Genomic DNA, 15,679 nt, shown 5'->3' with positions numbered 1-15,679 from the left:
CTTGTTAATAGTGGACATTGGTTATACGCGGAAAATAAAGTACTCAGAATCACTTAAAAATAATTCTCTATTCATAAAATGCAGTAATTTCATTAATATTAACCCAAGGTTAAATGCTTTATTTACAGGTCAGTTTTCATTTGAGTTTATTTAAAATAAACTTAAACAACTAATACTAAGATATAAAATGGCATGATTTTAAATAATCGAATGACTAACGACAAGTTGCAATGAGTAGTGTTAACACGATTCTAACTAAATATATTAGGGTTTTGTCTTTGTATGGGTACTGGAGGATAGCATCGTTTCATGGTGTAGTCTATTCCTATAATGGCGTTTCGGACGTCGTGAAATGATGTGTTTATTCTGTCAAATGTTCCTGCTAGCCGGTCGATTGCTACTGCCTGTTGAAAACGTGATATTGCAATTAGTTATAACTTCGAACTCGACCAATATAAAAAAATACTGTTGAAATAGTGTCCACTTACCTGTATGTGTGATGCTTCAGCTATTCTCTCCATAGCCTTTGAGGAAGTTAGGTTTGCTTGCGCCATTTGCGCGAGAGCAACTGACTGCTGGTCCATTACCACCAACTAAATGAAAACAAAGTATCTGTTTCACTAGAACTTTACAATATTTTATAATTATGGCACTATGTTAATGATAACCATCTAGCCTATGGAAAATTTAATAGTTCAAACTATCTATCCCAGCATACCTCAGATAGGTGCTGTCGGCGTCATTTAATCTAAGCCTTTAAAACAAATTGATTTAGTATTTAAGACTATTATACACCTAATATATTAAGATATTAAAAAAAATTGCTGAGTTATTGTAGGTTTGATTCCCAGGGAGTATCATTAAAAGATTGTAAAATACAATTGAACAATTTTTAAGTTTTAAAATCAATATTGATAGCAAATTCATTCTTATCTTGAGACTGGGATCTTGTGAGTATATAGAGTATCAATATATAGAAAAATAACTTTTTATATACTTACCATCTTATCAATTAAGTTAAAATGTTGTTCATCCATCAAAGAGTCATGCCTGCTGTTGTCCATGTGACTGTAGTCATTGGACAATACTTCATCAAATGAGTCATTGTCATCACCATTACATGGCTCTGATTTTACTGTCTTCTTTTTCCCTGAATAAACAGATAATTATAAGTTCCTTGATATCTGCAATCCCAACATATTTAAGCATCATTCAAACCCATCTACTGTTAACATCATTGGTCCAACCGTATGTTATAATGTTAGTATAGTTCAGTAAAAACCAGTTGCCTTACAGTTTGCTTGATATTTTTTACCCATCAACTGCACAGACTTTGATTTCCTTATACTTATGTGTAGTTTCTAGTTAGATAAGTTAATAATAATAAGTGTTAATAAAAATCTAAAAAAACATGTAAAAATGAAACATTATTTTAATGTTTAAGGCTTTTAGAAAGCTGACAATAAATTTTATACTATGATAAAATAAATGTTTTTTTTTTGCTTTGTTCTAACCATCACCATAGTAAATGTTTATTGTGGTGCAACTTACTTGTGCTTGAGCTATCATTATCATTGCATAGATCTAGTATCTTCTCCTCCAGTGCAGTGAGTGATCCCTGTATTTTTCCTTGCTGAATTTGTTTTTTCTTGATGATTATACTTCTCCGTTTATCAGACCAGAACTACAAACAAAAGGTAATGCACTTATTATATTTTTATAATTTTTTAATAAACGAACAGCCAATATCGCTAATTACAGGACGAATAAAGACTACAGTATTATAAAAGTAAACCAATTTAGCTAATTTGCTCTGATTATTTTGTAGGTACCTTTATCCAACCTTTTGTAGATTTCATAGCACCATCCATAGAGTTTACAATATTGGAAAGTTCTAGCCATAACTTTTTAAATTTGGCATGACCCATGCCTACTCTGAGCTTTCTATGCGCTAAATCAGGGTGTTTCTCCATAAAACTTATAACTGCTCTCACTTGGGCTAGCGTTGGCCGAGAGACCTGTAACAAGATCAAAAGTAAAAACATGCCAGACCTGTGTTAAGCTACTAAAGATCTGTGTAAGTATAATCAACATAGTAATATAGTAAAACTATTATAAATAAATACAACTTACACGAGCCGAATTTTCCGGGCTCTCGCCATCGTATATAGCCATAATATCTGACATTTTACAATGAATTATTACAGATCCATTGAATGTTTACTTATTGTATGAGTATTCAGTCATGATATTGGTAATTTCGTTAAAATCTGTTTGTTGACTTTTTGTTGTTATTTCTCGTTTGATTTAGCTTTGTCTGACAGAAGAAAAGTGTTGCCAATCTTCACTACTTACATAAAATCAAAACCTCAACATTTCCTTGATACTTTATTACATTGCTGGGATTACACTTGCGTTTAAATGCTCTTATATTTTAATAACTTTAGTATACCGATTTTCTTGTATACTTCCCAAAGCAGCACATAACGCCAGACTTACTCCAGTCTTTACCCCGAAATGGGTAAAAGCCCAATTTTGTGACCCATTGAGTAAAATTTGACAGAATAGGTACTATAATTGTTAAAAATAACGTTCTATTCAGAACAATAACAACACTATATGAAATCTGTTAGGTACCTACCTATTAAAAAGAAACGTGGTTATTAGGTAAAAACAATACGACGAAGGACTTCGATAAAAGGTAGGTCGTCCTTGCATTGCAGTACCTACGCTTGACATTAATTAATGTTTAGTATTATTATTTAGTTGTACTAAAATTATGTTTTTTTAGAAATCGAAGTATTTTTACCACAATCATAATATTCCTTCAAAAGGAATAGTTATTATATTAAGTGATAAAATTGTGAATTCGTATTAATGCAAAAAATGTAAAAGAGAATGGTTTCCTCCCCCTCCTCAATTGATACAATAATATTTGTGCATTACAAGTATTATGGTATCAATTTGAACGACATTCATTCCTTTTTTATAGAAATTTTAATGCTTTTGTTGCGATTATTATAAACGATAATTAATTAGGTTTAACATAACATTTCAAATTCAACACTAGCAACACATAGTTTGTTTGCTGTCAAAGCTTAATTTCTAACTTGCTTGCTGAAAATCCCAAAAACTTGTAGTTCATCAGTTGAGTACTTTTTATGTGAAGTGAATTAAATTATTATAATTCTATTATGTTCTTATACATCAACGGCACATTATTATACCATTAAGTTCGGCTAAGGTGATTATTTAAAGCGAATTCTGGAATCGTTCAGCTGATTGTTGTTTACAAAATGTTTTAGATGTTATCTTTACGGTGGTTTATTGTGTTTTCAGCTATGTATTCGTTTGAGGGTGATTTTAGGCGAAAGCCTCAACAGAACTTGGCTGGCGCGAGTGCACAGTACAAGACAGACAGGGAGGCTTTGATACTCCAGTCACAACAACAAAGACAGAAACGAGAGGTTATCTTCTGTTTCAATTACTCTGTGACTTTCACTTTGTGATTACTTGCACAATAATTGTCGCATTAAGTACCTAGTATAAGTATCATATTGTTTGATTTAGTGATATACATCTAACCTTAAAGTTGTCATGATTTGTTTCATCATCATTGAGTAACCCTGGATTTTGCACTTAAAAAAGGCTATTATTAGGCCTATATCTGAGCAAATTTGCCTTCTTTGATAAGAATATCTTTGAAACAATATTTGAATGGTATCATGACAACCATATAACAAAATAACATTGTATTTCAATTATACAGTAATGACTCAGCATTTTCTATTAATGGGTACTATAATTTTTCAGGAACTGATTGGTTTATTGACCTATAGTTCTATATGTAGTGAATAACTTATGATTCTAATTTACTATTGACATTTTGGTTCAGTACCTAACAATGCCTACAGAACTGTGGAAGAGGTAAATGAAGTTTTTTTATTCCTCTACAGGAACACAGAAAACGTCTGAACAGTACTATAAAAATCCAAGCATTTGTTAGGAGTTACCTAATAAGGAAACACTGTAAACAGAATGAGAGGGACCAGTTTGACAGTATATTTCCTCGGATCAATCCTGACGACCAAGTGCTGGTGTCATCACTTGTAGCTAAAATATTATTCTTCTATGATCCTCAACATGATTATAATAGACTGGTAAGTTTGTATACATTAAATATATAACTACACAATACATATTATATAAAAAAAAAACAGGATTTCCACTGTAATTTTTTTGTACATAAGGTAAAGCCTATAAGTATTTACATATTGCACATGCATTAAACAAAATATCAAGGTTCAAAACAACTGATTTATAAGTTAACAATATAAATGATATTTTATTTTAATTAACTGGGTTTTTACTCAATGGAAGGAAATTCCTGGCCAATCCCAACAAGCAGGAAAACTTATAAATAAATCTAAGAAATACTCATTTTCATAATTAAATTTACAGAAGTAAAACAAAAAAAAGCTTTTTGCTTGCTTGAAATCAGCTAACTTTGAGTCATTTTTTTGGGGTCACATTAAGTTGATTCCTATGCAATGACATATACCTACATTCAGATCTTTTAAAATAAATATTAATGTGCCATGTAATTTATTTTATTATGGGCTAACAAAATCTTCTATTAAAATTTGTTTTATAGTGGTAATAGTAGGGAATAGCATTATTGTAGACTTTTTATTCTCTTTAAATTTAAAGGTACCTCTATATTCTCAAAAACATGTTAGTCTCATTATGCCTTATCCTATAAAAAAACTCAGACAAGATATAAAAGAGGATTTAAATGATGACCTATATATTTTTTTATTGTTATGTAAATTTTTTCTAGGTGGCCATATCACAGTTACTGTTGAAACAATGGAAGAAAGTGTATCAGATAAATGGCGCCTGTGTACAAATAAGACGCCTACTGGCGTTACACTTGCGATTGTTAAGGGATAATAATGAGGTAAGAAATATGATTCAGTCTTAAACATATCCTACTAATAATATAAAGGCGAAAGTTAACTATGATGTATACATGTTTGTTACTGGTTCTTGCAAAAACAATTGGATGAAATTAGTATACATAGTAATGTTTATTACCTGGATAAAATCAATTCACTCAGATGAAGTTGCTGGCAGAAGCTTAGTCAATAAAGTTAATTTTATTGGCAGTTATTCATTTCATTATACTAGTGAGCTAACAGCAATATTGTCATAATTCTTAAACCCAAAAACATAACCAATAGGCATGTAAGGTCGACAATTCTTTGAGTCATTTAGCCAATTTCTTGTCTCTCTTTCTACCCTAAATAAACTGAGCTTGCCTCTATTTGGTATCTAACTAGAAAAGTTTTATAGAATGGGACTAAATCAACAAAACTATGATGAATTTCTTTTCTACAGGTGCCTCTTGCAGTTCCTTTGAGAATGTTTGAGGTGTTCACGTCAACAAACTCGGCAGAGACTCATATCAACTGTGATGAAGCTCTCAGTGTAGTGGGCGGCACATTCTTGTACCTTGTACAAAGAGGTTAGTGTTTATTTATATTAAGTACCATTTCAGGACATTCAAAAAGACCAGCCTTATGGATGAACCAATTTTTTTTCAAAAGTAAACATTTGGTGCATAATTATAGATTTTTTAAATAATAAGTAAATGTCAATTGTAAATAATTAAATGTCAATTGTTAAAAGAAATAGTTTAAAAAGCTTTCGCAACATGCAATTATATTTATAATGGTTATTCCCCACAAACAATTTAATTGGGATTGTTATCTATTTTGTCAAGCATATTTTTGTGATGTCATACATACATACCATATTATCAAATATTGCGCAATACTTATTTAGTGATTGAATCTCTATGAGTCCTAATATTTATCAAATTGATTTAATTGACTGTATATGACGGCAGACCCCGAAGTCTCGGGTTTGTTTCCCGGGTCAGGCAGCAGTTAGCCCAGAGATTGATAATGTGCCCAATTTCTGGCAACAGGTTTGTTCCGATGTTTAAAACACCCTGTATTTTAAACACCTCTGCCTGCATCTTCGGGTATAACGGTCGTAATATTATGTATAACGTTATTGTCTTTGTTTGCAGGTTATTTCCAAGATCTGTGTCAGCTAATATGTAAGAAGACTCCCCCTCTGTATGGGCCCTCGCCGAACCCTCCCGTGCCGCTGGCCGGTGCGCTACTAGAGCTCATACAACGGCCGCTCAGTCTCATCTCCCGTGTCAATATTCCTTATTACGAGTAAGTTACATTTCATTTCATGCAAAAGCTACTCGTTTAATGTGCTTATTCTTATTTATATTATTCTACTTAGTTCAATAATGCTCAATACTGTAGTTTTAGAATTCGTTCTAGTTTTTCCTGACCTGAAATAATTAGGTACTTTGCAACACTATATTTATCTTGGCAATAAAACAGAACACAAAATGGTTACTGATGGTGTGATGTCAATATATGCACTATAAGATAAATACTTTGTTTTTGAAGAATGGAAGATAGTCAAATATTCAATAATCTATATTGTTCCAGTGACAGAATCATGACAGAATTCACATCGGCATTCTTGTGTAACCCGTACCCGGAGCCAGTGGAGATGTTCATAATACCGGCGCTGGCGCACGACGTGAACAAGCCGTTCCCCTTCCTGGCGCTGATACAGTGTCTTAGAGACGACGACAAGTTCCACACTAAACTGCTCACCAATGACTCGTGGTTGTTGCATTCTGTTCTCGCGTTAGAACCACCGGACTTTGGTAAGATTACTTTATACTATTGTATTTGATTGAACTCTAGGCTTTATTCTCCCTCGTTCGGGAACAGATTCTTGCCCAGCAGAGATATAGAGCTTGCGCATGGCGTATACAAAAAAGTTTGACTTGCTTTGAATTACCTGTAAGAGCAGATTATTGATTAAGTGTTATTAATTCAGACAGTCAACCCTATTTCTAGATTGGCGTTATTTTCTTTTACAGCATATTAAACTTATTAAGTGTATACGTGCCCGTGTACGTATACGTTTGTGCGATCCTTGCGTCACCAATAATTTTTTGATAAAATAAGCGAATATCAGCAGTTATTAGAATGAGTATTGTACTTATTTGCGCTTTTCGTTTCACAGTCAACATGATACGCAACATGGACAACACAAGACTGCCGAACAATCCTATCATATTAGACTACTTTAAAATAATAGCTAAGTTAACTGTTAACGTTTGTAATAAGCAAATCACGTACGAGTATGAGGACTCATTGTTCAGTCAGGACACAGTTGCTAACAAGGACGATGACAGTGACGAGGAAAATGAACCTAACCCTACTTCAATTAGAGAACAAAGTATATTGACCAAGTGCATAGAACTGTTGAACGAGCCTGAACGATGTGTGATGAGCACTTGCTCTCAGATCACCGAGACTGATCTGTGTGAAGAGTTCCTTGATAGTGTGACGGAGATGTGTCATAACCTGTTGTTGAGTAATAAGATGGCGTTACACAAGTACCGGTAAGAGTTTGGGGTTATATTCATTTAGATTTTACTTTACGACAATGACGTAGAACATAGAATTTCAAAACACGTAGTTCTGCATTCAGCACCGTTTCTTTTAAGTAATTGAAATGTGTACAGTCGGCCAGAAAAATGGTCTGCTACCCTACGGTCCAAGTTTATTTGTTAACTCATTAAACAACAAGATTGTTTTTTCTTTGGAATAATATTTTTCAGATCCAAGGTTACCTTAACTTTAAAGTTCTCTTTATTACACTGAATATTTTTACTACACTGAAAGTATTGTCACATCTGGTACACATATGTATTGGCGACCTAACCAAAATCCTAATAATACCTACAATTTCCTTTCAGGTTATTATACACACTAGCATTTAAGCCCATGTTCGTCCGCGGCGTGTGGTCGTGGCTGAGTGGTATGACGCAACAGTCTGTGTTCGGCGCGCCGGCTCAGCCACTCCTAGCGGCTCTGTCGCGAGGCTTGCCACACGATAGCGGTGTACAACGACTGTTGGCCCCACTGGCCACGTTCTGTGCACTGTTCTCACTGCTCATTGGAACGCTACATGATACTGAGTTCTGCCGTGATATTAGTGATGAAGAGCTTAACCGTAAGTATTTAATTTTAAGCTAACTCTGGTGTACCAAATATTATATTTTAAAAATTTTGAAGAATATGAACTATGCATGTCTACTATTATTATTTGATAACGTGTACCTACTAATTATTTCGTAAATACACGTGCACGTATACGTAGACGCACAAGTGCATACGTATGGAACAGAAAGGTAGTTTTTATTAACAAGTATATTTTATTCTATAGTCTCAATTTGCTTATTTTAGTGGCAGTTGGTACGTCTTGCCCTTCGACGGGTGGTGGACGTGTCCACGCCTTCGAGTTCCACGAGCTCGGCGGCTTGTGTCGTACATTACGACAAGTGTGCCTGGGACTTGTGGAGCTGGCGTACCCGGAGTCCCGGCCCGCCGTCACGGGACAGTACCGGGACGCCGTCGCCGCCTCGCACATCGAGATCTCTGGGAAGAACGAGACACCTGCGTGGGCGCATCTGTTTAAGGTAAGATCTTTAGATTTGATTCATAGTAAATAAAAAGGTTTGTGGTAAAGCTATTTGTATTTCTTTTTATGTCACTTTGAATGCATTCAACCTGAGTCCAAAATGAAAATCGGTTGAGCCGTTTCATTATGAGAATTGGTTCAACAGATTTAGATTAAGATCGAAATTAGTAGTAGTAGTAGTAGATCGTTTCTACTTCGTTACTTCGTTACTTTCGTTTCTTTCGGCTATCGAAAACGAGGTTCGGGAGAAAGCTACTGTTTTATCGATGTATAACATATGTGTGTGTGCAGGTGTGCACGGGTCTGCTGCGTGCGCTGTACGCGCGGGACGGGCGCCTGCAGTTCGTGGGCGGCGGCGCGTGGCCGGCGGCGGGCGCGGTGCCGCCGGGCGCCGCCGCCGTGCTGCTGGTGGCGGGCGAGCGCGCGCGCCCCGCCACGCGCCGCCTGCGCCGCCCGCCCAACCTCGCCGCCGCCATGGCCGCGCCGCACGGTACCATCTACCTTCTAAATTGATAACCGTTGATACTAATTTTGTGTTCAATTGTGTCCCAAAAAATATTTCGTAATTTATAATGAGCACTTTAACTCGGCTGCTACAGTTTCTCCGTAAAAATTCTCAATAATGAAACTCAAACATTAACAAGTCTGATCCTAACATAAACCTTTTTGTATTGTGTCAGAAACAATCGCATACAATACTAATAAGATAACATTTGACATGCTTGTGTATTTACGTTTTCAGAGGAAGGACCACCTCTGACGATCAAAGAGTTACGGACTGTCACGATATTGAGAGAAATACCGTTTGTCGTGCCGTTTTCAACACGAGTACTCATCTTTCAAGGATTACTTACGAGGTAAAATTAAATAACTCAAACATCTTGTTATTGTAATTTTAAAAACATCTACAATTTCTTCTAGAAAATATTAACCACTCTACGTCAACTCATATTCATATTAACCTTTCTAATATAAACCTCTGAGTATATGATAAATTGACACATTATTTTATCTTTCTTCTTCAGGGAAAAGCACGACCACTGGTACGAAATGACGAACTTCAACGAAGGTCCTTCAATAAACATTAGCGTGCGACGAACGCATTTGTACGAAGATGCCTTTGACAAACTCAGACCTGAGAACGGTAAGACATAAGATAAAATCAACCTTATCACTGTATATACTAGGGTTCAAATTATTTTGTTATTAATATGGTTGTTTCTTACAGAACCGGATCTAAAGTTAAAGTTGCGAGTACAGTTGGTGAATCAAGCCGGCGCTGAAGAGGCCGGTGTTGACGGTGGTGGACTGTTTAGAGAATTCCTTTCAGAGCTTTTAAAGTGAGTTACATTTGTATTCTTAAATTTACTCCTTTTTTACCAAGTATGATGCGAGTATTTAGAATTTACATGCAACATTCATAAAATTACGCCTTTATCCCATAGGTGCAGCCATTTAGTATAATCCTTACAAACTTCCTTTGCTTCTTTTATATCCATATATCTTGTCGCATATGGCCGTGGGATGCGAGTACTACGCACCTGACCATTTTGCAAGACATAACTGATAAATATTTATGATCTTTGTGTGTCTTTTTAGGACGTCTTCTCCCAGGGTTTCCGTGTTTTTATGCGAAGTTTCCTAATGATATATTATTTTATTTTCAGATCAGCATTTGATCCTAACAGAGGCTTGTTCCGGCTAACAGTAGACAACATGTTATACCCTAATCCGGGCGTTCATTTATTGTATGATGACTTCCCGATGCATTACTACTTCGTCGGCAGAATGTTGGGCAAGGTTAGTGCTTCACTAGCTACATCTATTGTGTTATAAACTTTTGATTAATTATTGAAATAAAGCGCGGCTAGCTTTCTAGTAGTGCTTTCTTCATATTATAGTACATTTTAAATATAATATGCTTTTTAATCTTTAAATGTTAAATGTGGCCATGACAAAAAAAATGACTAGATAAATAAACAAAAAATATCGTTGATGATTCTTAGACCGTTCGTACAATGCAAGATGAATCTCTGTCATACGAAGTTTTTATCGACATCGCGAGCACAAACTCGTGTAGGTTCGCACACGAGATTTACATTACGTTGTGTATGAAGGGGTTTATAATATACTAGCTGACCCGCGCAATTTCGCTTGCGTCACATAAGAGAGAATGGGTCAAAATTTCTACGTTTTTGTAACATTTCTAACTGGTACTCTGCTCCTATTGGTCGTAGCGTGATGTTATATAGCCTATAGCCTTCCTCGATATATGGGCTATCTAACGCTGAAAGAATTTTTCAAATCGGACCTGTAGTTCCTGAGATTAGCGCGTTCAAACAAACAAACAAACAAACTCTTCAGTTTTATATAATATTAGTAATTAGTAATTAGTAATTATATTATATTATTATATTATTATATAGCTGACCCGCGCAGCTTCGCTTGCGTCACATAAGAAAGAATGAAAAAAATGTTCGTCGTTTTTGTAACATTTTTCGTTGCTACTCCGCTCCTAATAACTGTAGCGTGATGTTATATAGCCTATAACCTTCCTCGATAACTGGGCTATCTAACACTGAAAGAATTTTTCAAATCGGACCAGTAGTTCCTGAGATTAGCGCGTTCAAACAAACAAACAAACAAACAAACAAACAAACTCTTCAGCTTTATAATATTAGTATAGATAAGTACTAGCTGACCCGCGCAACTTCGCTTGCGTCACCTAAGAGAATAGGTCAAAATTTTCCCCGTTTTTGTAACATTTTTCGTTGCTACTCCGCTCCTAATGACCGTAGCGTGATGTTATATAGCCTTCCTCGATAAATGGGCTATCTAACACTGAAAGAATTTTTCAAATCGGACCAGTAGTTCCCGAGATTAGCGCGTTCAAACAAACAAACAAACAAACTCTTCAGCTTTATTATATTAGTATAGTATAGATATATTGTTTGTGCTAACATTGCATAATATATTGTTTGTCCGTGGCAGGCGCTGTACGAGAACCTGCTGGTGGAGGTGCCGCTGGCGGAGTTCTTCCTGGGCAAGCTGTGCGGCAGCGGCTCGGCCGACGTGCACGCGCTGGCCTCGCTCGACCCCGCGCTGCACCGCGGCCTGCTGCTGCTGCGCGCCCACGCGCGGCCCGACGTGCCCGACCTCGGCCTCGACTTCACGCTGCTCACCGACGAGCTCGGCGAGCAGAGGGTACGTACTTTACCATTTAAAACCTAGTACTATAATGCAACGGGTCATACAAGCGATTCAAGGTAACCATACCGACTGAATTATCTCAGTCTTGGTTACGGACAGTCTCAATTTGCTTAAGTGTTAATCAATTTAGCAGCCACATGGGTGTTTTTTGTTATAGATAGAAGAGCTGAAACCGGGTGGTGCGAACATTCCTGTGACAGCAGAAAATAGGATAGAATACATACATCTAGTCGCCGATTATAAGTTAAATAAGTAAGTTAACCTTATTTAGTTAGTAGTAAATTATATTTTTAAGCACTAATTTGACTGTTAGACGGTAATACGACAGCTGATCACAAAGTCTCAATCGAATCACGGGTCGGCCCAAATGGTATTTTCTCACCTGCTCCAGATTATTGTTATTAGCAGCTCGAAATTTGTTAATGTGCCCGGTATGTAGCAATACGCTCGTCCCCTATTACATGGCACTAACATTGTATTTGCGAAACAGGTATTTTTTATACACCTCTGGTTACGTCTTCTGCTATTAGAGTCTACATTTTTATCACTAAAATGTGTGTATATTTCCAGACAGATCAGATCTCAGTGCAACGCGTTCAAGAGCGGGTTGACGTCGGTGGTGTCTGCGGAGTGGCTGCGCATGTTCTCGTGCCGCGAGCTGCAGCTGCTCATCTCCGGCGCCGAAGTGCCTATAGACCTGGACGACCTCAAGCGACACACACAGTATGCAGGTCAGATATCCTTCTTCAATCTTATTCGCTAATTCGTTCAAGACAAAAAAGCTAGAATTTTTAACAAAGCAAGCCATAACCAGTAACCATCTTATTCATAAACATACTATAAACCAATTTTAGTTAAAAAGCTACTATAATATGTTTTCTCTTTTTCATTTCGCTAAGGAGTGAAAGAAACAACGTAACTTCATATATTTATGAATAAGAGGGTTAGAGTATATTAATTAATTGTTTGATCCTGGACTATTTACGATTTTTTAGGTATTTATAGACAGAAGTTGACCTATTCAAGCGTGTCATATCATATTTTCAGTTTTTTTTTCTAATTAGTGCGTTTTGCCAGCGGCAGTATTTCGATATTCCGATCGTGAAGTACGTAGTTTGGTATACTTATTTTTCCACGCTAATGTGGGAGGTTTTTTTAAAAATATAATAAGAATTAGCCGACAAAGTAAATAAATGTTATGTGTATGGTTTAGGTGGTTTCTCAACAACACACCCGACGGTACAATGTTTCTGGAAGGTGTTGGAGAACTTCACGGACGACCAGCGACGACAACTACTCAAGTTCGTCACCAGCTGTTCAAGACCACCGCTACTTGGCTTCAAGGTAACTTTTGTATGAATAATATTATTTATACGTATCTAGATTCGAATCGAAAAACAATACATTGGTATCGATTTAGTTTCATATGTAGACCATTTCGTTGCACCGTTTCCTTTTAAATAAGATGAACAGAGTCGTAGCTGAAAGTCAAAGACAAAACGTGAAGTAGTAGTTGACGTATACCACTACTCGCCCGTGTAGTAGGTTCGATTTCTATACGGAACATATTTGTGCTATTCCGCAATAGTAATTAATTGGTTAATTGTATATTTATGTATCTGCTATTTGTTGAAAGCCTTAATAAACAGTAAAATAAAGGTTTTAGAGTAACACATGTCTTTAAAAAGCAATCAACAGATCTTTTAACTTCGTAATGTTTGTATACTCAGGACTTGCAACCACCGTTCTGCATTCAATCGGCGGGCGCGTCGGACCGCCTGCCGTCGTCGTCCACGTGCATGAACCTGCTCAAGCTGCCCGAGTTCCACACGGAGGAGCTGCTCGCCGAGAAACTACTCTACGCTATACAGGCCGGCGCTGGCTTCGAACTTAGCTAAAGTAAGATATACATTTTATTACTAAACATGAAAGATAGAAAGTACTACAGCTTACATAAGGCTTCAATTGTTTGTTTTCAAAAACACATGTAGTGATGAAATGGACTCACATTAATTGTAATAAACTGTAATGGGCTTATATTAAATCTCATCAATTGGGAAAAGTGATAATGGCTACAACTTAACTAAACAAAATAGTGTCACCACGCCTCATCATTTTGTAGGTATAGAAGTAATGTTAAATGGCCTCATTGCAGCCTTCTTGAGTGCTATTATTTTATAGTATGCTTTCATTTAATTTTGAAAATGTTATATTGTAATATCGTATTTAAATAGTATGTTTTTATTTACAGGTATAAAAATCATGGAAACATATATTTATGTAGATATCTACTGAATATTTGGATGGATATATTGTTAGTTTATTTTCACAGTAGTTGTTCAAGTACCATGAAATAATCGCATTCGTTGTGATAATACAATGTCCATGAATACTTTGTATTTAAATTGATTGTTCAAAGTATTGAAATCTGTAAGTAAATGTTACCGTTAGTTACTTTCTCAAGTGTTAATGTGTTTAAGGAACATAGTTTGTGAATTAAATAATGTACTCAACTTTCACATTAAATTATTTATTTATGATATCAATGGACACCGTTTCAAAATTTATATTACATTGTTTTATTTATGGAATCTAGAATGTGTTAAGGTTCACGATAAAATGTTAGTGCAATGTTGTTTAAATGTAAATAAATAAAAAATATTGTGTCGAATTTATACATTGTAGCCGATGTAGACTAGGTATGTGGGATTGTGTAAAAGAGAAATAATATTTTTATTTTATTGGATTTTGTAAGTGTTGTACCGAATATGAGAGATGGGCGTAACTGTATTTTGTTTCTATTGTTCGTATCGAGCCCAGTTCTTGTACAAAACAATCCGCTCGTGTCAAATTTGGGACTTTATATTTTAGTACCTATTGAATAAAGTTATCTGAGTCTTACTTTGAATTTTTATATCACCCTAATAATGTTTAGTAATAATACGATGAGTACTTGAGAAATGAAAGCCATCTTATTAGAATAGCATAGAGTTATTATGCTTAAGTCGAGTAAAAGTATATTATTAGGAACACGCATCGCGTACACACCGGCGACTGGCGACTGTGTCGCGGCGTGCGCTAGCGTAAAGATAATCTTGATAACTAGACAAGTTGTCAGTGCAGTCGCGATATGACGCGCGATACGACGACCACCGACCACCGGCCGCGACCACGTCACACCACACACAATACAATGTACCCGCAATATCAATTTTACAACCCAAAGCTACCTATAGCCGCCACAATACAATGATTGACGCACGCCACTTTATTGATTGTCGTAATTTATATCACCGGAACATTGAATGCCACCTTTTTGAAAGTTAAAAGATTGATGCCCTAAAATATCGAAGATATATCAATTCGTCATGTATTCATAGCAACGAATGTGCGTACGTAATCCTGAATAGGATTTTGTTCACGCAGATCGAACAGGCGATATGAATTCAATTAAAGATTGATTGCCGCAATCAGTTTTAAATTTACGCACCTACGTTGCATACGAAGCTCCTTTTGTACAGTTGAATGCAGAATGCAATTGATTTTGTAGTCACGTATTTGAGTTTTTAAGTTAAGCAGGTACTGAATATATTATAATAAGTATTTGTTTAGGTTTACAGTACTTAATATCTGCATGCAAAGTGTTAAGTAAAATTTTCTTTGTTTCCCTAATTTATAAATCACGAGCGAAAAAAGCACTTTTTTTTCTGTAGAAGACCAATGTTACACAAGGTCAACATTTAGGTAATATTGTAACGGAGTTGTATAAAAAATCCTCAGATAAATGCACTTGTATAAAAGTGTTGTTACACAAGCTGTGTGCGAGTGTACGAGCTAACGAGATTTTATAGTGGGCTCATTTACCCTGCCCTAACTC

General features: G+C 35.9%; 2 protein-coding genes across 2 annotated transcripts; one reads left to right on the top strand and one right to left on the bottom strand.

Annotated features, from left to right (window-relative positions):
* Positions 1-49: 49 nt before the first annotated feature.
* LOC142975740 (uncharacterized) lies at positions 50-2,330 on the bottom strand. The gene is made up of 6 exons (XM_076118774.1): positions 2,134-2,330; positions 1,833-2,018; positions 1,552-1,684; positions 1,002-1,150; positions 489-593; positions 50-404 (listed from the first exon to the last, which is right to left on the bottom strand). The coding sequence occupies exons 1-6, from the start codon at positions 2,185-2,187 to the stop codon at positions 252-254; spliced, it is 780 nt and encodes a 259-aa protein (XP_075974889.1). The 5' UTR covers positions 2,188-2,330; the 3' UTR covers positions 50-251.
* Positions 2,331-3,075: 745 nt separating this feature from the next.
* Positions 3,076-14,703, top strand: LOC142975717 (ubiquitin-protein ligase E3C). The gene is made up of 21 exons (XM_076118736.1): positions 3,076-3,244; positions 3,340-3,467; positions 3,957-4,160; positions 4,841-4,960; positions 5,401-5,527; positions 6,098-6,251; positions 6,540-6,763; positions 7,129-7,510; positions 7,868-8,124; positions 8,358-8,590; positions 8,884-9,082; positions 9,335-9,449; positions 9,618-9,736; positions 9,821-9,932; positions 10,260-10,392; positions 11,584-11,796; positions 11,960-12,054; positions 12,373-12,533; positions 13,016-13,146; positions 13,533-13,701; positions 14,054-14,703. Exons 2-20 carry the CDS (start codon positions 3,342-3,344, stop codon positions 13,698-13,700), a joined length of 3,273 nt encoding a protein of 1,090 aa, XP_075974851.1. The 5' UTR covers positions 3,076-3,244; positions 3,340-3,341; the 3' UTR covers position 13,701; positions 14,054-14,703.
* The last annotated feature ends 976 nt before the right edge of the window (positions 14,704-15,679 follow it).

The sequence above is a fragment of the Anticarsia gemmatalis genome, chromosome 1, assembly GCF_050436995.1.
Source record: "Anticarsia gemmatalis isolate Benzon Research Colony breed Stoneville strain chromosome 1, ilAntGemm2 primary, whole genome shotgun sequence".
Classification (NCBI taxonomy): Eukaryota; Metazoa; Arthropoda; class Insecta; order Lepidoptera; family Erebidae; genus Anticarsia; species Anticarsia gemmatalis.
Note: the sequence above shows the minus strand (reverse complement) of the source record. Positions and strands in the feature narration are given on the sequence as shown.

Coding starts and splice junctions, on each gene's coding strand:
- LOC142975740 (XM_076118774.1), bottom strand. CDS start 2,187: ATGTCAGATATTATGGCTATATACGATGGCGAGAGCCCGGAAAATTCG. Junction 1,685..1,832: donor CTACAAAAGGTTGGATAAAG/GTACCTACAAAA, acceptor TTTTGTTTGTAG/TTCTGGTCTGATAAACGGAG. Junction 405..488: donor CTGAAGCATCACACATACAG/GTAAGTGGACAC, acceptor CGTTTTCAACAG/GCAGTAGCAATCGACCGGCT.
- LOC142975717 (XM_076118736.1), top strand. CDS start 3,342: ATGTATTCGTTTGAGGGTGATTTTAGGCGAAAGCCTCAACAGAACTTG. Junction 4,161..4,840: donor AACATGATTATAATAGACTG/GTAAGTTTGTAT, acceptor AATTTTTTCTAG/GTGGCCATATCACAGTTACT. Junction 8,591..8,883: donor CGTGGGCGCATCTGTTTAAG/GTAAGATCTTTA, acceptor GTGTGTGTGCAG/GTGTGCACGGGTCTGCTGCG.